Source organism: Oryzias latipes, chromosome 15 (genome assembly GCF_053564925.1).
Source record: "Oryzias latipes strain Hd-rR chromosome 15, Olatipes_Hd-rR_3.1".
NCBI classification, from domain to species: domain Eukaryota; kingdom Metazoa; phylum Chordata; class Actinopteri; order Beloniformes; family Adrianichthyidae; genus Oryzias; species Oryzias latipes.
This window is the reverse complement of record NC_136251.1, coordinates 17026459-17049767: the sequence shown is the minus strand read 5'-3', so window position 1 is coordinate 17049767 and position 23309 is coordinate 17026459. Positions and strand designations below refer to the sequence as shown.

At 37.0% G+C, this 23309-nt stretch overlaps 1 protein-coding gene across 2 annotated transcripts in view; it reads left to right on the top strand.

Moving 5' to 3' along the window:
* Positions 1-23309, top strand: part of slc8a1b (solute carrier family 8 member 1b) — a 128445-nt gene that overhangs the window by 79076 nt on the left and 26060 nt on the right. Inside the window, exons 5-7 of one of the 2 annotated variants that reach the window (XM_011484260.4) lie at positions 9702-9820; positions 15772-15917; positions 21817-21916. In XM_011484260.4, coding sequence (XP_011482562.1) covers positions 9702-9820; positions 15772-15917; positions 21817-21916 — 365 coding nt within the window. Of the gene's footprint in view, positions 1-9701; positions 9821-10155; positions 10266-15771; positions 15918-21816; positions 21917-23309 lie in introns of both variants that reach the window. The other variant, XM_011484261.4, reaches the window with a different exon arrangement.

The window sequence follows — 23309 nt, the reverse complement described above, 5'->3', positions numbered from 1 at the left end:
AGTGATTAAAACAAAACACTTAATTTTTAATACATTAGAAAATCAAATCGTACTGAATTGTGTCTTCCATTTAAAGTAATTTAGGGAGGAAAATAGAGGAGAAACTGTTTTGGTACATATCAGTACTGATCAGAAATGACACTTGTGCAGTGAAGAAATCCCAATACAAAAGTCCATTTCGTAGAATAAGCTTTAACATACACATTCATGAGAGTTTTTGTAATTTTATTTTATTTTATCTTTTGTATATACTTTATTGAAAGCAAAGACATGTTCTGTTATAGTTTTTCAAATTAGGAAAACAATCCTGATAAGGTGAACTAGAAAAATAGAAAGTTAGAAAACCTGATTTTAACCATGTAAAATGGTTATTCAATGTATTTATCTTTCTTTTTGTGACAACTCTTGTATTTTGGAATAGAATATATATGTAATTCATTTGTATATTATAATAAGGAAAAAATTGTTTTGAAAGACAAAATTAAATAATACAGTATTATTGAAAAATCCCAATACAGATTAAATCAGAATAAAAAAAAGATTTAATGAGAATCTGAATAGAATTGATGAGGACAACTACAATCAAATACAAAAGTACAAAACTATTTAGGTAAATAACTAAGTTAAAAACAGGATAATGGTGATGTCAATTTGATGTATCTCTAACTTTCCTATATAAGATGATTGTTAAGTTACATTTACTTAAACTGCTTTATGTTCAAATAACTTTATTTAAAGAAACAAGGAAAACAGATTTATGGCAAATTTATAGCATTTATGTCTTTTACAGCCAGAAAATAAGACTTGAATCTAAGAATAAAACAGCCCAAAAGATGATGATATCAAACAACACTGCAGTGCCTGCTGCACTGAAAGCCTAATTTTCTTCTTTGGTGGTCTTCTGGAATTTCATCAAGTCTCGGTAGAGAGTAGGAGCTCTCTGTGCCGCAGTTTGGCTCGCAGCTCCAGGGGCCACTTAGTCCATTTGACCCTGCGTCATTTTCCGCACGCCCTGCTCCCATCACGCCGTTTAGATCTCATAGATATCCTGGAAAGGATGAAGCATTGCAGCGGTGTTGGCAGCATCAGCCTATTAGCATTCATATCCTCTGCTGCTCCTTTCCTGCACTCTTTCACTCCTGTCTCATTATGTAGAGTTCGGTTTGAACATGCAGAACACGATACATGTGCTAAATATATATATATATATATTTAAGATATACACTTTTTTTTTGTGGCTTCGCCATCTGTCACTCCTCTTCGTCTTTGTCAATAAGCTCCATTGAGTTTGTCTGGAGGCTGCAGATTGAGTGTGACTTTGTCTTATACTATAAAGATGCTGAGCTTTGCACCCTCTCACTTTATCCAGACTGAAATAACCAAACAAAAGTGTTTTGAAAGTGAGGAAATGGTTTGAAGGGAGTAAAATCAACAGGTTTTCTTAAAGGACTTTGCCTGAACTAGAAATACTTACAATGTCTCTCCCACCATGACAGTGGGCCTTTTACCGGTGACTTCAATAATTGATGCTCCTGCTTTTAATTTGCAGAAGTGAGGCAACTGACTGGTCGGACAGATTTAGGTTCCTGACAGCACGAGTCCATACACGGGCATATGCTCATTTGTGTTTTTTCGATAAAGTTTACAAGCTCCTGAGAGACATTTCCTGTGTAAAGCTGTGTGCGATTGTGAGGGAGTCCCATGGATTTTCCAGACTCCTTATTTGGTTAACAAGATATAAGCTACTGCAAAGAGGAATGATGGGAGAGCAAGACAGCTCAACGAGATATGGGGAGTCAAATAGATGATAGGGAAACTCCCTTTGATAGAAAATTGTTTAAATAAGACAGGAAAGGACATGATGCAAGACTTGACACACGCACACACTTTCACTGGTTTGACAAAAATGGAGAGTTACTTTTTCAGCCGCTCTGTTTTGTACTGTTCAGTAAGGACCGTCATTATAAACAGGATTTTTACAGCTCCGTTCAGTACTATCTGTATGTATGAGCAGATTAAAACAGTCACTGTGGTTCCTGGCCAAACTTCTGGAGAGCTGTAAGTGTTTCTCAAAGTAAACAGAAGCTGATTAGGGCACTTGTTCTGTGCACATTTTAAGGAACCATCCTTGGACACTTACTTGGCTTATTTTTAAAGGTTTAAAATTGATTTTCCCATCTCCCCTGCCAGCTCTGATGTCATGCTATTGTCGAATGGAAACCTAACTTGCACAAGCTTAAAGGAGCAGAGATACATTTCCTGATTCACCACAGTCTTTCACTTTGCTTATGTTTTCAGGAAATTTAAATAGCAAAAAAACAAAACAAAAAAACGGTTTAAAAAAAGATTTGAATAATGTTTTTATGTTATAAATTTTTGCCAATATGGATGACAGCCGGCTATTAGAAAGCACCTTATATTGGTCCCAAAAACAAAGTGTTGAATGTGTGAAATAGAAAAGTTTAGTTTTCTTTTTTCCCCCACTAAATTTAAAAGAAGAAAATAACCTGTAGATATACTAATATGAATCACACCTTTATTTTCTATTTTTTGCAAACAATAAAGGACCTGAGTTTCCCCAGTCATTGTTTGCTGTTTTATGTATTTCACTACTTAATTTTGTTTAAAAGCAGATGCATTGTGGGAGTAGAAATACAGCAGCCTTGCCTTGACGTGTGAACAACACATCCACTGTTGTAGACCCATAATTCATGACAATTTAAAATTCAACTGGTTTTATTTTTAAAATTGTCAAACTGAGGTAAGTTTTCAGATTGAATTCTAATTCTAAAATGTTTTTTTTTAGATTGCAAGCCTGAATTGCATATTAAATTGTTGATTGAGAATTGCATATTACTTTGAATTATGGGTAAAAAAAAATGCCCACACTTTTTGTTGGAACTGATACAGTTCCACCATTCAACACTCATGTGGCGCCCCCTGTGGTTGCAGTGGTAGTGACATGTAACATCTAGACCCCAAACATTAGACGGTCTTTCCTATATTTTTAGATGCATTTCTAAAACTTAACACGTTTGTTTTAATGTTTTATCAACCAAACTTCATATTGTTGAGCAATAAAAATATTTAACAATTAAAGACAAAAAGTGTCATTTAAATCCTCTAAATTGGTCAATTGTAATCTAATCTGCAATCCTCTTTTTTTCAAGAATGTTTCTGTCTAGATTACAAATCCAACTCAAGACCATCTAATTTTATGTTTTACATCATCCGGTTTATCTAAATTTAAAATTTAAACTGAATATGAATGAAACAATAAAAAATAGATTGTAATAAAAAGAAAAGAAAACAAGTCCACAAAAAAAGTATGATAGGTGGATTTGATACACAAAGGGTCTATTTGAAATAGACTGATCTATGTGAGTGACAGCAGCTGTACTCCAGGTGTGTGTGTCTGCTGTGAAGTCAATGTGGTGTGCAATAGTGAGTCGACTTGTTCTTGTTAGTGGAGGCCTGTTGTTGCGGTTTCCAACTTGCCCTGCCTTATTATCAGCTTTGCCATATGAAACAGCATAGTGGTTCACTTAAAAACCTCGCAGCTCCCTCATAGAAATCTGTGTAACAGTACACTCAACTCTCTGCCTGCTTTTTTAGAGACTTTTCATTTAAATGTAAATTGATAAACTTACAAACAAGCAATCCCTGATGACTGGACTATTCACTGTTGAGTTTTTCTACACACACATTTCTTTTGTAGTCTGTGACCAAAAATCCACCCACCAGCAATCTGTTTCACACAAATAAAGCAGTTCACAGACTGAGAGGGCAGAACTTTACACAAACGCACACAAACAACTCCCACTTTACCAATCGGGTTGAATTAGGGCATACAAACACGCGCAGAAGCAGAAAAAAAAATCCACTCGTATTTTGACATTGGGCATGTAAATGTCATTTTAAGAGGATTTTCTAATGTTACGTTGGGTTTGTATCACAGCAACAGCCATAAAAAACGACAAACATGAAGGTTTGTTCCATTATAGTGATGTCCACTGCTTTTATTCCTCCCACAGACACACACACACACACACACGCACACCCCCACGCACGCACACACACACACACACACAGAAGCTGCATTTTCCTTTTTCACAAGAAAGGGGTGATTCCAAACTCAAACTTTCCGATCCAAATACGCAGCTGTGGCAGGAAGGCAGGTTGCTGAGGAGAGAGGGAGTGACTGCTCTGCAACTTCCTGTGTGAGCTTGTTCCGTGTTTCAAGTAAGGGAAAGAGCTGATGCCATGGAACACGCTCTGTGGAAAACCCAAAGTGGCTGTTTCATTTAGGTTTTCACTCACCGTAAAGTCAAAATCAGCAATTGGGAAAACTTTTACTTTGAAGTTCCACAATATATGTTAAGTCATTAACAGCGCCCGTCAAGTAATTAATAATGCATTAGTTATTAAAAAAAAAGTACATATATTATAGACATGTATATTTTAGTTATTCGAATTTTCTTTTGAAAGAGATGTAAAAAAGTTGTTCAAAGTATGTAAACATTAAAAGGAAATTAGTATTTGCATAATCGATTTATTGTATTTTTAATGGGTTTTAAAATACAAATGCAGATAACCAAAGCTGCAATCAGATTTCTATCGAAATCAGTTAGAATTAAGTGATTTTTGTCTTTGGTTTTTTTGTGTATTTAAAGTCCCTCTCTAATAATCTATTGATATAGTGTAAAAGTAATCTTTTAATTTTGATTGGGTTTTTTAAGCCAAAAATAAAAAACCTTTCATTTTTCATTTTCTAGGACATAGTTTGCAGAGTTGCAGTAGTTCATTAGAAATTTCCCTCTAAGTTGTGGGCGGGATCTTTGGTGCAGAATAAGCCTTCCCACCTTCTTGTCATCCATTTGTTTCCGTGTTCGTCCACTAGCTTACAGCACCTCAAAAACCCAACCTAGCATTAGTGATGCAACAAAAACGGCGGGCAATTTTGGAGTCCTTCGGCTGTACAGTTTTAAGCCAGATGCCAACTCGGATGAGGAAAACAAATTCACACGATTTGAATAAAGAAATACTCAAAAATGCAATTTTAAGATTATATCCTTATTATGTACTCCATTATGACAAAAAAGCCACAAGAGCATGTTAACAACACAATTGTCATCACTTTCAGTTAGCACACAAATCTGAACAGTTAATAAACATCTGATCTTGCATGAAACCACATATTTGTCATCCAAATCACAGGATGAGCAAGAACCCACGAAAACTGTTTGCCTTTTGAACTAAATGTAACCAACCAAGAGAAAATGTGAAAATTGTGTCATTTTTTTCCATTTCTTATTAGTCTGAGGAGTTTCCTCAGGCAGTTCCAGTAAAACATTTTCCAAATCTTGACTAAGGCCTTTCACATTAAAAGAAGAGTGAGACAAACCTCTGATGAATGGAGAGAACAAATGCGATGCATGTGATGAAGATTCTCCAAAGTAGGAAATTTGTCACAGCTGCTCAGACACTTGCTTGTTTTTTTATGCTTTGAAGCAAAGTCAGATGGAGGGCATCTCTGTGTAAGGACAGAACTGTGGTTTCTAAAGTAAAATGTGTGTGTGTGTGTGTGTGTGTGTGTGTGTAAGCCTTTTTGGATTGATCTTGCCAAAATGCATTTGTGCTCATCTGTGGGCGGAAAAGCACTTCAGTGTGAAAAATCTGTGAATGCTTGCCATGCAAGTGTGATACCACCTCTGTTTGAGAGCCTGCTGCTTGGCTTCGAAGTCACGCTTGTCTTCACAAGGAAGGAAAAGGTGCGAGTGAAGCTCGCTGGTGATTAAGGTAAAGGTCTAAAGAAAGCGGTACGTCAAGATTTTTACACTTTTTTAATGAAGCAACTGCTTTAAAATAGGCAGAAATACAGCTTCATGCATTCTTTTTCTTATTGTAACTTGATTAAATCTAAATATAGTTGATGAAGCGCAGATGCAGTAAAAGAAACCACCTCCCTCTAATATTACAGAGCAATATCAATTTCTCACGCACTTTATTACACCCACACATTGATGGATACAAATGGGACTGAGTTTGCGCAGCATCTGTCCCCTAAACACACATCACAGCTCTGGAAACAATCTTCCTTACCACTGTTGGTTACTCAAACAAAGTGTTTCCATAGCAACCAGACGGGGCGTCGTATGCCTGCATGTTTGTCATGCAGGAAGACCGTATGTGTGCATTTTCTGAGTGTTCTCGGGTGAGTGAGAGTTCAGAGTGCAGATCTGGATGATAAATCCAGACCATTATTTGTGTGTGTCTGCTGATGTGCTGTCTGGATATGCTGGTTTAATGAAATAAATGGGAGTGAATGCGTGTTTCCCTGCATGGCAGTCATCTTTGGGGTTTACAGTAACTCTTAATCTTTGGGTGGGATCTGTGCAAAGAGCTTCTGAAGGCATTCTTCTGACGTTATTGCTCCAGGTATGAAACTTTAATGAAAAAAATGCTTTTTTTTTCTATTTATTGTTTGGCATAAAGTAAAGCTACTGAAGATTCAGGTATATTTACGATATTTTATTGTCAATGAGTTGAAAGAACTTAAAATCATTTCAAAACTTTAAAAGTGAACTTTTATCCTATTTTCTTCTAGAAATACCACATTTTTTTCTGCTTATTCCTTGGCTGCTCTCTCAAACAAAGTGCAGAACAGAGCGCCACATTTTATATCAATTTAAATCATCATCTGCTAATAAATCTAGCATTTAACTTGGCAAATTATTTGGCCTTTTTAACACTTAGATGCTCGTCTTTGGAACCCCGCTTCTCTGAACCCCATCATTATTGCAATGAATCTTTACATTTTAAAAATATTGCAACACGAAGGCACCTCAAATGGGTGAAAATGGATTTTGATTGACGTAAAAAACAAAAAAAACTAAACCCTTGTCACATGGAAATTATGCTGTTTCATATTTCTGTGTAAAGTGGATTCTTTTTAAAAATTTGCACTTAAATTGATTTGAAAAAATATTTAATGGGCTTTGAGAATATATCATTTAAAACAGCCGATTATTATTAATGCACATGCCTTTTAGTAACCAAGGTAAAGCATAACCTAACCCTTCTACCAGCTGGAAGGTACCATCTGCAGCAGCTCTACCTTAACTGCTCCTCAGCTGCTGTGTTAGCCCCGGCCTGGTGGCCACGAGCATCTCTGCAGCCAAAAGGGGAAATCTGCTTCCCATCTGTTACTGCAGGACACAGCTATGTGGCAAAATCTCCAGGGTAATGGGATAACCCCTAACATTTGAGGTTGGATTTGAACGCATTAACTTTGCTTCCATGATCCAGTCAACAGACCGACCTTTCGGAAAATGATTATAATTAAATTGTTCCACTTTTAACTTAGTATTAGTGACTCCCACCAGTGGAAACACTTTGGTCCAGACTGATGTGTTGCATGAAAAAGCGCATAAATAGCCACTATGAAAGCGTGATGATGCTAATGCAATGGTGGAAAGATGATTTGACACAAGTTGCAAGCCTGTGATTAGAGATAATGCTTATGTAAGGTGTGTGTATGCCGTGTTCCCATTTGAAGCCCTCAAGGACAGATTACAAGCATTCTCTCAGCTGCCTTTGTGATTGCCTGTAGGGAATTTGGATGAGGATGGGGGCTTTGTTCCAGACTGGAAACAGAAGATAAACACGCATGTCTGCGGGCTCTCATTCACTCACACACACTCACATTATGGACACTCCATCCCGCTCTGTCGCTGCCATGACCTGGAATGGGAACTGCCCTGGCAAATATTACAAAGACTAACTGCTGCAATAAATAGTCAGTTAGTTGGTCGGCTCTCTGAGAGGCCCCTTTGATTACTTGCTGCTACACTTATTGGTGAAAAGTTGGTCGTCTGATGTTTTATCGATTATGTGCAGTTTCAGTAAAGATAAGATATTAAAGATATGTTGTTGCCTTTTTGTCATATCAGGTTCAGATGAAGGGCAAAGTGAGCCAAGTTATTAATTGGAATCACATGCCGTACAGTTCTTGTTGTGTATTTTTGAAGTGATAAATGGTTTCATTTGGATCATTGATGTTTATTCCAGCAGGTTACAGAACACATTTTTGTTGGCATGGTTTCTTTGCTGTAGAAGTAACAGTTTTCAGTGCATTTTTCTCTGATTACAGATCTATTTTGAATGGACTAAACCTCATCAGTGCCAATTTTTTTGTAACATGATTCACTTCAGCAGCCGACATCCTTTCTCTTTTATACTCGACTCTCCTGAAGTGATAAACTGGCTGGTTTGAAAATGCTGGCACTGAATAGACAAGTAAAGAATATTTGACAAGAACTTGAGATGAAGTAAGAAAAAGTTGGATGCAGCATCTCACTTGGCTGCAAAGAATCCATATAGTGGAACTTTTAAAAATTGTGCCAGACTGTTTTATGTAGTTTTTTTTTTTTTTTATTAACTTGGTTTTGCACATGTAGGACGAAGACCTGATGAAAACAGAGATTATGGCAATGTGTTGTTTAACATAATACTCCCAAAAGAAACAATCATCATATAGAATTTGCTTAAAAATTCTCGAAGTCCCACTCCGATCATATTTTGTTTTGCTTTCAAAGCGTTCAAAGTTGTTATTTATTTAGGATGCTAGGACATAGTCTCTGCAGAGCGGCAGTGGTTCTCTGAAAATTGGGGCAGGAGTTACAGGCTGGACTGTTGGCGTGGAGCAGACTCCCTCCCCCCATGTTTTATGGCGTGAGATTATTTATCACAAATCACATTGAGCTATAGGAGGTGCATTGTAATGCCCAACACTGTTGTTTTATACATATTAGGAGAAAGCATCCATCCTCTGTTGAGTGCTGCCAATAGGGGAATGTGCAGCTTTAGTTGCCTTTGTGAGAAATTGGATGGGCACTCTTTGGATTTGCTCAATTTTCCTGAAATTTACAGATAATCCGTCAGATTAGATCTGATTGAGTTTGTGGTTATTGTCAAATTTGTATTTTTCAACCATTTCTCATTAGTTGTTTTTCTTTTTTTTAATGGAGTGAGTAGGTCCAATGCCAACCCATGTACCAGAACCTAATCTGGACCAAGTTAGAAACTGCATCCTTGTTTACATTTATGCAGCCATGATCCCATCTGTATAAGTATCATGGAATTTGCCAAATCTGCAAAATAAACTGGTGTTTTGATAAAGGAAAAATGCATTATTCTTACTAAAAGAAAACACAGTGTATACTGTACTTATGGACATTAACTGTTGGTGTTTCATCTAGATGCATGTTAGAATTAGTAGACCGTTTTGATAAAAGATGTAACATAATTGGACTTATCAAGTGAATAGATGAGTTGATGGACTCCGCAGTTGCTGCCAGATTTCATTTGGTCAAAATCATTAAGTTCTATCTTTTCAATTATAAAAATGAACCTGATATGAAACTGAGGCTTTAAAGTGAATCAAGCCTTGATTAGCCTACAACCTGGCAGCAGAGTTATCAGATTAATCCTTTCTCTCCGATGTGAGCTGCTCTGATAACATCAAAGATTAGGTTGACATCAGAGGTGACATCAGCTCAAGATCCTTATAGGTGCTTGTGGGAAATGCAGCTTTTTCTTCTGTTTCTCTGCTATTTTCTGGTTTCCGGGCTGTTCTTTTCTTACTGTTCTACCTTCTCTGTTGTCCCTTTCTCCACCCCTTCCCTTCCTCCCGCCTTCAGTAAAACCATCAAGGTGAAAATAATTGACGACGAGGAATACGAGAAGAACAAAACCTTCTATGTAGAGCTTGGAGAGCCTCGTCTGGTGGAGGGGAGTGACAACAAAGTTCAGGAAGAGGGTGAGCACCTGTGAATGTTAAACCCCCCCCCGAGTGTCCGCCACACTGCAGAGGCTGCATGTTTTCAACAACAACACACCGGAGGAGACTTTTTTCTGGAAAAATCGTCTTTGAGCTCCCGCTGCTCTCCTCCTGATGTGTTCCGACAGCGAACATGCAGCAAGCTGTGGGCCACCTCATCTCACTGCATCCATGACTCCACCTTCTGTGTGTGTGTGTGTGTGTGAGTGTGCTTGCGTGCGCATCTTCAGTATTAAGTTTGTCATGCTTTTCGTTCATCATGCATGCATTTACCACCTCCCTCTGTGTGTGTGTATGTGTGTTGTCCCATACAGGAAGACCATAACCATTAGGATCTTAGACCGGGAGGAGTACAATAAGCAATCCTCCTTCTACATTGTGCTTGAAACCCCCCAATGGAGACGCAGCAGGAAGAACCAGACAGGTGTGACAGCCAATCACCACAAAGAATGCACGTCATGGGTTGTTAGTGAAATATTCGGGTTACTAACAAAACAAAACATCATCTCTCATGCATTCATTTAAAACAACTTTAATTAGGTTGGTAAAAAATGCTTTACAAGTCCCACTTGTGTAGATTTATGTGGGATCTATTGCAAAGTCTAGTGTCTCTGCATCCATTTATAACCGTTAATGTGAGCTGCATTCATAGTTTGACTTTTATAGAGCATCGCATGATAAATGACACTTTTGTTACTGCACTAATCTGAAACCATAAATCATGCTTGGAGTAACTTCAGGAATGGTTAAGCAGGACTTCAACTATTTTATCCAACCTTTTTTTTTTTTTTTACCATGGGTAACATTAACAGTAGAATTACATCTGGGCTCATTTTCTTACATTTGATCATAATAAATATTAATGTTTTTGCAAACATTTGTAACTGTGGAAAGTTCAAATTTTCTTAAATGCAGCAGGAATGAAAAGGTTTCAAAAGATAAACAAACACACTTTTGTTTCCTAAAATGTACCTTTGACATTTTTTTTTATTTATTTGGCTAAAGGTATAAATGTTTTATAAAAACTAAATAATGTTTATGTGATGCTAAAAGATCACAATGACATATGCTGCTCACAGTAGGTAAAATGTATTTATCTTAATCATTAATTAAATTAAACTAAATTATTTTTTACATGCAAGAGCTTAGTGACTAATGTCCTTTTTTCTGATTTTTAATTTAAAGTTCCTTTTTTATCCACAGACAAACTTTTAGATCGTAGCTGTTTTGTAAATGCACATGACACAGATAGCATAGTTAGTTGTGTAAAGTCACAGTGCGCAGTAATTTGTAAGTTTCTGGAGCAAATCAAATCAAAATGAATCTTTTGAAGCAACTTCAGAATAATTTATCTGGCCTTTTGTTGATTTACCCAGTTGTCAATAAAAAGATAATATCAGAGAAATGAATAAAGATCTTCACATCTAAATGACAAAATAAACCTTATCAAAACACATGCAAGGAATTTCCTGAGTGACAAAATGCAGAACCCTTCCGTCGTGATCACTTTTGTTCTGCAGGCCTGTTGATCTGGGAGTTCTGTTAAACACTCAAGAGCTCTGCTCCAGCTCCACTCTTTTCTCTCTTATTCTTATTTTTTAAGTTATATTTTCCAGGGGTTTGCAAAAGGGGGGATTACTTTTGTTCCCCTCCTATCCTCTATTTACTTTTTTTTTCTTATTTCAGCTTTTTTTTTATTTGCTTTTGGTTCGCTGCTATCTGTTTTTGCTAGGGCTTGATAGGCTGCAGTTTTCATAGGTCATGTAAATACCAATTCATATGCAACAAGCCACCTTATTAAAAGATAAATGTAGTTAATTCATGTACAATTTGTTTTAAAAATGCCTTTTGTTTGCATAAAAAAACAATATTTATAAAATATTAGCATGATTAATTGAATGTGTAACAGATTCAATTATATTTCTGGGATAAAATATGACTCAGGCATAAAGAGACCCAGTGCAGCGCCCCCTACAGTCCTGAGAATTCAGTTTTTGGATGTGATTGGTATCAATCCTAACTAAATGAAAAATAAATAAATAGATAATAATAAAAACAACAACAACAACAATAATAATAATAATAATGATAATAATGATACCGTTTATGATTGGTGATCCAGAATCAAAAACCATGGAAGCAAATACAGAATAAAAGGAGTTCATAACTAATATCTTGTAGAAATAATGTAGTCATTTTAGGACACTTGCCCTTTTTGCAACCCTCACATTTATCATTTACTTTCCCACACACTAGGGTTTTCCATCACTGTTTTAAAGGCAGTGTGTGTTTATGAGCCTTCAGCAGTGCTCATAGTGATCAAAGGCTGTAAATCACATTATGTCAGTCAGGAGATCAAACACCTCGGGGATCCAAACACGCACGCACACACTGCAGTTAGTGTGTTTAATGAGTGTACTTATGAACTGATGTGGTTCTTCTCAGTGCTAAATGAGCCATGCTTAATGCATTATGGCCTTGACCCATTTGTGTTTGTGTGACTGTGCATTTGACTATGTTGTGCATGTAGTCATTATTACCAGCTCATGTTTGTGGCTCTGTCAAGCACGTTTATGTCGGCTTTTTCTATTCACAGAATAATTTTGTTGTGTGTTTTTTGCATTTTTTACTTTTGCTGCCAATAATATTTAGATTTATTTTTTACAATCTAATTGTTATTTTTTATGCTTTTAGTTTGAAAGTTTTTTCTTTTTTCTTTTTTAGAAAGTCTCGTTAAAATCTAGGGTTTGTGAATCATTAAACAGTTTATGAACATGAAGATAAAGTAAATAGGGATTTGCTGTGAATTCAATAGAATTGAATTGAACTACCAAATTAAGCCCTAAAATACAATTTGAAACGCGTCCAGTATTCCCTGTCTGTGGCTTCAGTTTTTTTTAATTAAATATTTCAAAATATGTCTTCCAGTAACTCTTTTCATTTATTACAAATAAAACAATAAAAGAAACTGCAACTTTAATTTTTAATGTTTACATGTTCGTTTTTAAACTATGGTGACTTTTTTTGTTGCAAAAACATCCAGTAAGAAGTCGAGGTTTAAAACTAATTTCTGTTCTGCTTGTGAAGGAAGCAGTCATACTAAAATCACTACCAATAATTCTCAAATTTAACAGAAAAAAATCAGTATAAAGAAGCCCAGAAACGTAAAGTTCTTCAAAAATCAGGGGTAACATCCAACTTTTTCTTCAAAGCTTCTGAACTTTCCAGCATTTCTTTTGGTTTTTGATTTGGACCGGCAGAGCCTCCGGACAGCAGGAGGCCGAGTGCGCTGAACCTCCGTCAGTCATCCGGCTGCAAAGAAAGCACAGCATTAGGACAGAGCAGTGCCCAGAGTGAGAACAGCTGAAAACACAAGCACCCAGTGGAGGGTGGTGACCCCATGTCCGAACAATCCCACATGCACACACGGAGCCAGGCATGCATGGACACACTCAGTAAGGTCATAGTTGCCCAGACTCACTCCGCTGTAACGACATACTCCTAACCGCATTGTGTTCATCCTCCATTAAAGCATGTGAAAGGGCAAAATGTACATTTGAAAAAGAAAAACAGTAACATAGACTTTAAAGCCATGATTAAATTATTTTTTTAAGGTTAATTTGGGAAGCAAAATATTACGAACTCTTGTTTATTTATCTGTAAGTTTTTAATTATGGGTTGCTACGCTACATCATAATTAACCCCAGAACTGAAGATGGTGTCAAAATATTAGCAAGTAATTAAAGTCTCCAAGCTGTCTGTGATGTGGTCGTCTTCATCAGATTCCCCAAATCAGTTTCCATTATTAGTTTGCATATTTGGAGAGTTTTTTTTTTTTTGATAAATTAGATCTGCTCTGGATTATTTTTGAACAAAGAGGTAGACACATGAATCAATTTGTCTTTTGCATTAGTTATCTTGTAATCCATAACCATTACGATTCCAATGAGCAATGGAAACCAATGCAGTTGCTTTAATTAATTATCTGACAAGCAATGGCAGCGAGTACTATATAGCAGTGTTTTTCAACCTTTTTTGAGCCACGGCACACTTTAAACTTGACAAAAACCCTGCGGCACACCAGCATCCAAAAAAAAAAGGAGAAACTCATAGTCTGTATTGATCTACAGCCCCTCCGCAATCTCACATGCATTTGTGTGATAATTCTGGCAGAAAAAGCTGGAAGTTGCAGCTGTTTTTTCTAAAAGATGTAATAAAAGTTAAGTTAGAAGATTTAAAAATTGTTTGATGTGTGTTCGTTGTCATTTTAAGACGTTTAAAAACGAAGAATCATTGTGCGCTGAGATGCTGTCACTTTAACCCAATGCATCATGGGAGATGTAGTGCAAACAGCCGCCGAACTGGATGATGAACTGGAGATGGACTCGCTTCTCTGATCTTCATTGTTTTGTTCACTTGTTCCACGGTCTGATACCGGATTCTGTGGAAATCTACACCGCTAAAGACGAGCTTTAGCTGGTATTTTGTTAGAACTGAGAGACGTTATGAGCAGAATCAGAACAAGGAAGTGAAGACTTTAACTACTTTGGATTGGTCAGACTGATGACGTGTGATTAAGCCTCCAAGAATGATTGGTGTAGACACTTAAAGGGGCGGGACTTTTCCGAAAACGTCTGAAGCTACGGCTAAATCGCGGCACCGTCATTCTTATCAAAATGTCTTTAATAGAATCAAATAAACACACAAAAAAAGTATTTTATGATCTTTCATATCCCTAACTAGTCAGTGTTTTATCAGGGCCTGTTTGGATGAACACAGAGCTGATATCCTGGAGATGGGAAATGTTTTTAGATCAGTTAATGAGGGCAATTTCCCACGGCACACCTGACCATCCCCTGCGGCACAGCAAACTGGTTGAAAAACACTGCTATATAGAAACAAAAATCTAATTTCTGTTGACTACATGAAATGTTGGTTAAAAATGTTATTTAAAAAAAATGTATGCTGTTTCTTTATGAGAAAGTAAATAATTAAAAAAAATGAATAAAAATAATCTCCACAAATAAATCATTAACACAAAGGAAAACCCCATTAACAAATAACTGCCTAAGATAATTATTTGAATTAATCAAAATAATAAAACAAATACACAGCTTTTTTCTGTTTTTTTTAGCTGCAAATACAAACAGAAAAAATTTAAGAAATACTTAGGTCATAGCTAAACTAGCACCACATTTGGCAAAAATGGAGTGTAGCAAACATATTTTTGATAATCATGACCAACATTGCGTTGCAGTTGTGTGATTTCACATATGCACTCCATGCTGTAATTTAGCCCAAGGGAACTGACTGAGGAGTTTCTGTGGACCCGCAATGCTCTGAGTGATAATAGATGCCAATGGTATGGATAACTGTTCCCCATGGAAATTTTGATCACTGCCTGTTCTCTGTGCTTCTGTTTGATCCCAGCAGAGAGTTCTGGCTCCATAGAGAATCTCAATTACAGAGGCAGAAGATTAGGACGGAGGAGAGAAGTGGTCAATGAGGAGTGCTGAAGATTAATTTATTGAGACCCAAAAATGACGTGTAACTGTAAACTGAGTTACATGGAAAAAACAAACTCAGACATTTAATTTTAACAGAAATGCTGGTTCTCTGAGGGAATTTAAGAATCTCTTACATAAGGAAATGTCACAGATAATGGAAACTGATAGTTTCGTTCAGGCTGCTGGTTCCGTTCACATTTTAACCAAGCAAATTTCATACAGACAAAATGACCTTAAACACATCCACTAAAAAAGAAAAAAAAAAAACATTTCAGCACTTTTTAAATGGCTTCTTTACCTACAAAAGCCACTGATTTTTACTCCCCCGAGGCTTTAAAGATAAAGAATTTCTCATGCTGCTTAAAATCCTTTAGGTTGTTGTTGTTTATGCTAACAGAGATTGTTGTCTTGAAACTTTTTTAGAGGAAAAGCAGGAGGAAAATGAGGAGGAAGAGGAGCCGCTGACAGGAAACGATGAAGAGAAACGGCGTATAGCAGAGATGGGCCGTCCTATGCTGGGAGATCATGTCAAGCTGGAGGTGGTCATCGAGGAATCGTATGAATTCAAGGTGTGGCACTTCATTTGTTTATCTGGTCACCAAAACATTGTACCAGTTTGGTACTCTGTCTGACTGAACTCATTTATGTCTGCATTTGTCAAACGAGTATGTAATTCTCCTGACAGAAACTCTATGAAACCTGTCAGTGTTATACTGGCATGCTTAGTATAATCCTAAAAAACCCTCCAGAACAAAACAAACAGACAAAGAAATACTGGAACAGCGAAGCATTGTCTTTCCCGTTTATTTATTTATTTTTTATTTTCTGAACTAACTGTCTGTGTTTTTATTATAATTTTATAGTTATACATTACGCCTGGAAACATAAACATGTATTTCTTATGATGCAACACACATCCTTGTATAGAAGTTGATTCATTCCATAAATTTCACATTGACAGCTAGTTTATAGAGTATTTGTACCAGACTGAATGAATGTGTCAAATAAGACCAATTCACCATTAATATAAACCACAAGGCAAAGGGGTTTTTGTTATGACTATTATATCATTTCTACAGGAGATGTTAAAAGGGGAGGAAAAAAGATGTCCCTGAATTGACAAAATAGAGGCATCGTTTTTAAAGCAATTTGTATAAACAGCTTCAGTTACTTTAGATCTGGGGAAGGCTAATAAACTCTAATGCATTCATTCCCATTTGCAAATCTCATCATTACCGGAAAAAATGACTAATGGAGAGTTTGTGTTTTTTGTTATAGAATTTATAATCAAAATCAAAGGGAAATCATATTTAAAGGTAGCCTGCGAGAAAATCCATAAAGATCCAGTGAAATCTGACATTTACGGAGCTAAACAAGCATTCTTTAATGTGCATTTAGCCCATGGTGTTCACACTGGACAAGTAGGGTTAGGCTTCTTTTTCTTTTTCTTTTGTGCTTTTTATTAGCACATGTCCACAACTTACAGTTGGAATAAGCTTAGTTTGAAATGTCGAAGTGGTGCAAATCATGCAGTTTGGGCACAAAATGGTGTAGTTCATTGCTAGTGTCTTTGCAATAGCGCATATGGATTACCATCATGCCAGGAGATCGGCCTTGGTTTATTTTTATTTGAAAAAACAAACATAGATGCCATCAGGCTCGTGGCAATGTCTGGTCTCACAGATAAGCCAGCCACGCTCTGAGTTTGGGAATTTTCATTGCACCACTACCAAATCAGAGTCCCCAAAGTTCGACCTGGTTTAAGTGGCAACGCCTGTACAAGGCCACACAAAAACGGTTTTAAATTTGTGCGTAGCTACATGTGAACATGACAATTATGAACAAGGAAGCCCAATACATGCATTTATGTTAATTTTAAAGGTAGACTGAGTTCCTCTATGATTTTACTACGTAATGCAAAAATAAATAAACGAACTAATATAATAAAATCGACATAACCCAGTTATCCCATGAGTTAATTGGAATATGATGAGACAATGGAATGTTTGCATTCGTGGCTTATTTGTGGGAAAACCAATTAAATTACCGGCCTCCAAAAATGACAGTCTTTTAATGTTTTCATTTTTTTGCTTTTGTTTTTTTCTCATTTTGTTTGTACTCAAAAGTTTATTACTTGTTTAGCTGTATTTTGCACTATTCTTTAAGGTTTTGGTCATGGTGCTCCATTTTGCCTTTTAACTTGCCCCCCATGGGGACTAAAAAAGTTTATTGAATTGAATAAAAAGTCTTAAACATATTTAAGACCTCATAATGCATCAATTCAATCTATCCTCTATTCCAGCAAAATGTTTCATTAATAAATTCTTCAAATGAAACAATTTGTTCTTCTGCCTTCCTGACCGTATTTCAAATTTTTTAGAAAAGGTTTGGACGGCAGATGCTGCAGACAAGGCTTTGTTGAATTGGTCGCATATGGAAGCAGTTGCCTCAAAGTGAAGCATTAAATAATATAGAATAATTTTCTGGTTAGTCCCGCATTGAAAATCCTGATATAGTGCCACACAAAAAACACATATACTCACAAAAACTGCACAAAGCTATACCTCCCACATGTATTGTATGCTCACAAACCTTCCTAACACATCCAGGAAATAATTGTGTAATGGGTCCGGGTTGCATCCTTGCTATCTTCCTCCCACGCATACTCTTAAGACAAACTTAAATGTAATTACCACTCATGTTACGTATTGCATGTCTCTGTGTGTGCTAATGCATGTTCTTTGCCGCCACTCCACCTACACGCTCATTCTAGACAGACAATGAATAGCTCCCAGTAATAGCTTGCCACTTGACAGGATCCCATACTTTTTAAAGAGCTTCAGTGCATGAAATTATCCTTTTGTGTGTGTCTGAGTGGAATGGGAGCCTATGGTTATCTGAAGCACTGCCCATTGGTAAGCAATGGAGTGCCAAAGTGTTTGACATTAAAAGGAGAGGAAAGAAAAGGTGTAAACTTAGAGGAAGTGGAGAGTTTACTTAGAGAAGGAAAAGCTCCATTTCAGTCCGAGATGAGATTTAGATCGGGCAGCAGATAACGGAGCCCTCAGTGAAAGAAAGACAGAATGATAAACGAAAGATTAATTTGTCTTCTTCTCTCGTATTAAAGCAGCATGAAGTTGATCATGTTCTTAAGGACATATAGTTTTTTTAGGACTGTAAGAAATACATAACTGCCATTTTCATTTTGTCTACGCTTTATTATTTAATAGGCTTGATAAAAATAGAGCTCCTACTCTCCTAAAATATACATTTAAATCGTTTTTTCAATAAAAATGTAATTAAAAATATGTGTCATTCATCCCTGAAGGAAAAATACATTTTTCTAATTATTAATTGGTTCTAAACCGGTCCTTAAAAACACGGTTGTTTCAGATGGTGTGCAGTGTTTTTTGTTTTATGGTGCACCATATGTGACAAAAATATCTCCAGGACTAGACTAATCGTCAACACAAAAACAGCCTTTTCTGTCAATTTGTTCAGTCCTTTGTTCTGAAGTTGATGTCCCAATAGCTGACACTACACAGCTTCACTCTACCTCGCGGGTAGAACAACATTTTGTTTTACACATCGAAAGTCTTTAGAGGTACTTTTTGCTGTATCGTTTTTGTAAACAGTTGTTTTTGTGTTGCATTTTCAGTTTAGCTTTTCCACATTTTCAGCTACAATGTATTTATTTCTTCCATCTCTTGCTGTTGTTCCAGGATAAAAATATTTGTGATCATTCCAAAACATTTCCTAAAACATGCCAACATCTTTTGTGGTTGGGTAATTGAAATAAAATGACTGGTCATACACAGAACCTGCAGAATTATGTGACAATATTTGTAATGTCTAAAAACCAAGAACAAAATAAATGGGGTGTGGAGTACAATGCTTTGAGGTTCTCCTGTGCTCCTGATCACCTTATATGAAAGTCACTTCTCTGAAGCAAGCAAATGATTTCAACCTTATCTCAACACCTTAACGCTAGCAGGTCCTGAAAGGTGCCTGCTGGTTTTCTTACAGGTGAAAGTGATTTTCATGACGCGTGATGTCAGAGCAACTGAACGCAAATTTTGGCCAATCCCCTTTTTCTGCTGTGGTGTGTTGATTGAACTGAATTGTCACAGCAATTTAATATTCGGCCTTTGTGACACCTCTATAGCAACCTCAAAGGTAGCAGCAGATGGGGACTTTGTAAATCTGCAAGCAGTAATGGAGGAAGCTGATGACACAAGATGTCTGACACTTAGGTAAATTACTTAAAAGAAACATAAAAAAAACATTGTAGCACATAGTGGTTTTAGAATGAGATTAAGCAGCAGCTCAGTCCCTGTCCTGGTTACACCACAAAAAGGTATGTTTTTACAATAGATAAAATTCCAAGGAACCAAGGAACAGAATCTCCATACAGTTCCTTAAAGATGTGCTTCATTTTTTGGCTGATATATCATTTGATAGTTCTTGCACATGACACCTTCTACACAGAGAAACTTTTAGCAGAGCATACAATCGTAGAACAAGTCTTTCTGCTGAGATGGCAAAAACGATTGCATTTTTTTGCCCCTTAAATGTCCCCCAACACACATTTATTAACTTTTTTTTGTCTCTTTAAAAATAGACAGTTTATGTCAATGACTGTTGGGCAATATACACAACTTTGTATTTGTAGGCCGAGAAACTGTATGTGACTGACAAGAAAACAAGACCAGGTTTTATAATATAAAATAAAGAAATGTTAGGGCATCACAATGCAGTGTGTGATGCTCAGTCATGCCTCTTTAGATCTGTAAAATGATCTATTACAATGGGGTGTCATCCCTTCAGGGGAGATCAGTGTGTGGTCAAGAGGATGCTTAGAGTGGAGCGAAAAAGCCATCATCAGACATCATGTCTGTTATCTGGGTGGAACACATTCTTGTGTTGGGGAAACGGTTTGAACACCGTTTCAGACAGCAAAGGATTTGTTTCCTAACTCGGGATAATAATTCAAGTGGTCTGCAGAGGATTTCAGTAGTCCGACTCAAAAACCATTTTGAACCTGCAGTATTATTACATTAAGTCTCCTCAGCTGCCAGTGGATGTGATGTCTGGACACAAGCCAGTGAGAGTGCAAGGTGAATGTAGGGTAAAGATTGTACAACTGTTTTAAAATTCCATGACTGTGCATTTAAGTTTTTAGATTACAAACATGTATAATTAATGTGTTCCAAATGATTTCCTGACAAGATGAACACACATATCAATATGTTGGGAAAAAACAAGACCAAACAGGACAACTATCTGCCAATGTGGCTCCGACTATTGATGCTTTGAAGGTTTGAAGCACCATATCCTGGTAATAGAATGCTACAAACATGCATATTCATGCTGAGTCTTAAGTATTAACATGAAGGAACTTAAGAGAATGAACACAAACAAGATAGAAAATAGTGGTGAAGCACAGAAAAGAAAAGGCAGTTTTCTAAAAACCCAGCTGTGAGCGATTAAACAAATGCTACACATTCAAAAGGCAGAATAAAGCTGTGTGTGTGTTGGGTCCACTGCAACGGCAAGTCACTATTAAGATCCCTAAGCTCTTTTTAGCACAATTAACACCCCAGTTTCTTTCTATAGTGTACTGAAATAGAGTAACAGCAATCCCCTACTGCTTTACATATTAGTGTGTGTGTGTGTGTGTGTGTGTGTGTGTGTGTGTGTGTGTGTGTGTGTGTGTAAAGGCTATAATGCTGCCTATGTAGTCTTAATCTTCAACAGACAACAGACAAACAAAGACGGATGAAATGGAAATTTTAAGGAGATTGAAGTTAAAACGAAGGATGGAATGCTGAAGCTGGTCCATTGTATAATTTGCTGGGATTTTCTCTTAATCTTAAGTGTTTCCTTGAAAGAATATCTTACAGCAAACATTTAGGTCTTTGTTGCTTAAGATTTAATTCATTCTTTCGCACTTGGTCCTGAACCCTGCCTCTGGCTCGTCTCGTGGCCCCGGCCGTCCACCAACTCCTTCTGGATGAAGCCCATCTGCTGGGCTATGTAAACATGTAGTGGCAGTTACATAGTTACATAAGCTCATTCTTCTCTAAGAGTTCTGGTACATCACCTATTCGTCTGGGGAGACGATCCCTCCTTCATGTGGACATCCCTGAGGTTTCTTCTTTTTTTCCGGAATCCCTTTTTTTAAGAGTTTTTCCTTAATAGGAAGGAGGGTCTAAGGGCAGGGATGGCCAGTTTGGCTTAGTCTGTTTAGCAAATACCTATTGAATTCTATGTCTTCATGTTCTTTATGATTTCATGTTTATTATACAATTACCTGTATGAAGCCCATTGAGACGACTCTTGTTGTAATATTTGGTTATATACTGTAAATGAAATTGAATTGAATTGACTAAATAAAGGTTGATAATACGACTTTTCTCTTTTTGCCATCGTCTATTAAGCAAATGTCCTTTTGTTTTTCTTTGGCAGAACACAGTAGACAAGCTCATAAAGAAGACCAACCTGGCTCTGCTGGTAGGAACCAACAGTTGGAGAGATCAGTTCATAGAAGCCATCACTGTGAGCGCAGGTAAGGCTAATGCAAGCATACATTTTGCATGGCTAATGCGTCAGTCTGGACGCTCTCTACTTCTCTATTACTACATGGAATGTTCTCAGTTAGCCTATATCGGGTATACTGAAGCCAATGCCACACTCTCAAGAAGTGAGAAACAACGTGGAGAATTAATTGATCTTTTACACAACAATTTTATTTTAAAACTACCTCCAGAGATTGCAGTTTGACTTGTTTGACTTTTGGCTGCTGCCTTTAGGGGTCACTACATTGAATCATCCACCTCTGTCTAATTCTATACTCTTTATCCTCATCGCTCACCCTAAGCAACCTCATGTCCTTTCTTTACTATGTCCATGATTATCTTCTTTGGTCTTACTCTATTTTCAGTTCCCTCAATATTTCTAAACTATCTCAATCTATAGACTTCCCTGCATTTATCTCCAAAACATCTAACAGGATCTGTTCTTTTGATGTTTTTATTCCTGATTCTATCCATCCTTTTCACTCCCAAATAGAACTTCAACATCTTCAGCTCTGCGTTCTGTCTCTTTCTCAGAGTCTCTAAACCAACACTGTGGTTGCTCTCACTACCATCTTCTACACATTTCTTTTAATTTTTGATGAAAAGTTTTAGTCAATTAACCCACCTCCACCCATTTTAACCAGTTTGCACACACTTCCTTACATCATTCCCACACTCTCTCTTACTCTGGCTGTTGATCCTACATACATACATACATACATACATAAAGTCCTCCACCTTCTTAGGTCTTTGTTTCATGTAACCTCACCGTTCCACTTGAGTCACATTTACACACAGATTCTTTGACTTGCTGAAGCTGACCTTCATTCCCCCATTTCCAAAACAACACCCACCTCTCTAGATGCTTTTCAGTTGCTTCCTGCTCTCATTATAGATCACAATGTCATCTGCAAACATCATGACCCACAGAGATCCTTGTCTGTCAGTCTATTACCACAGCAAAGTAGGGACTCAAAGCTGAACCTTGGCCCTGCCTTCATGTTTGTGGAACCTGTCTACGAATTAACAATTAACATCACTCTCTCTCTTTGTTGCTAATCTGTACACATCCACCTTTGCCTCCTTTGTGGCTAAGTTTTCATCCAAGTCCTCAAATTCTTTTTGTTTTGGCCTTTGTTACCTCTATCTTTTGCAGCGTCTCCCTGTACTCTTGTCTTCTGTCCTCTAAGTGTCCAACATTTTCTTTGCCAGCATTTTCCTCATAACTCACTTGTTCCATCACTAAGTCTCCTTATATTCATTGCTTATTCTAGATGACACACCTTCCTCTCAGTCTCCCTGATCACTTTAGCTGTAGCAGTCCAGTCATCTGGAAGAACTTCCTGATCATCTGTCTACTTCATTTCCTCCCCAAAAGCCACA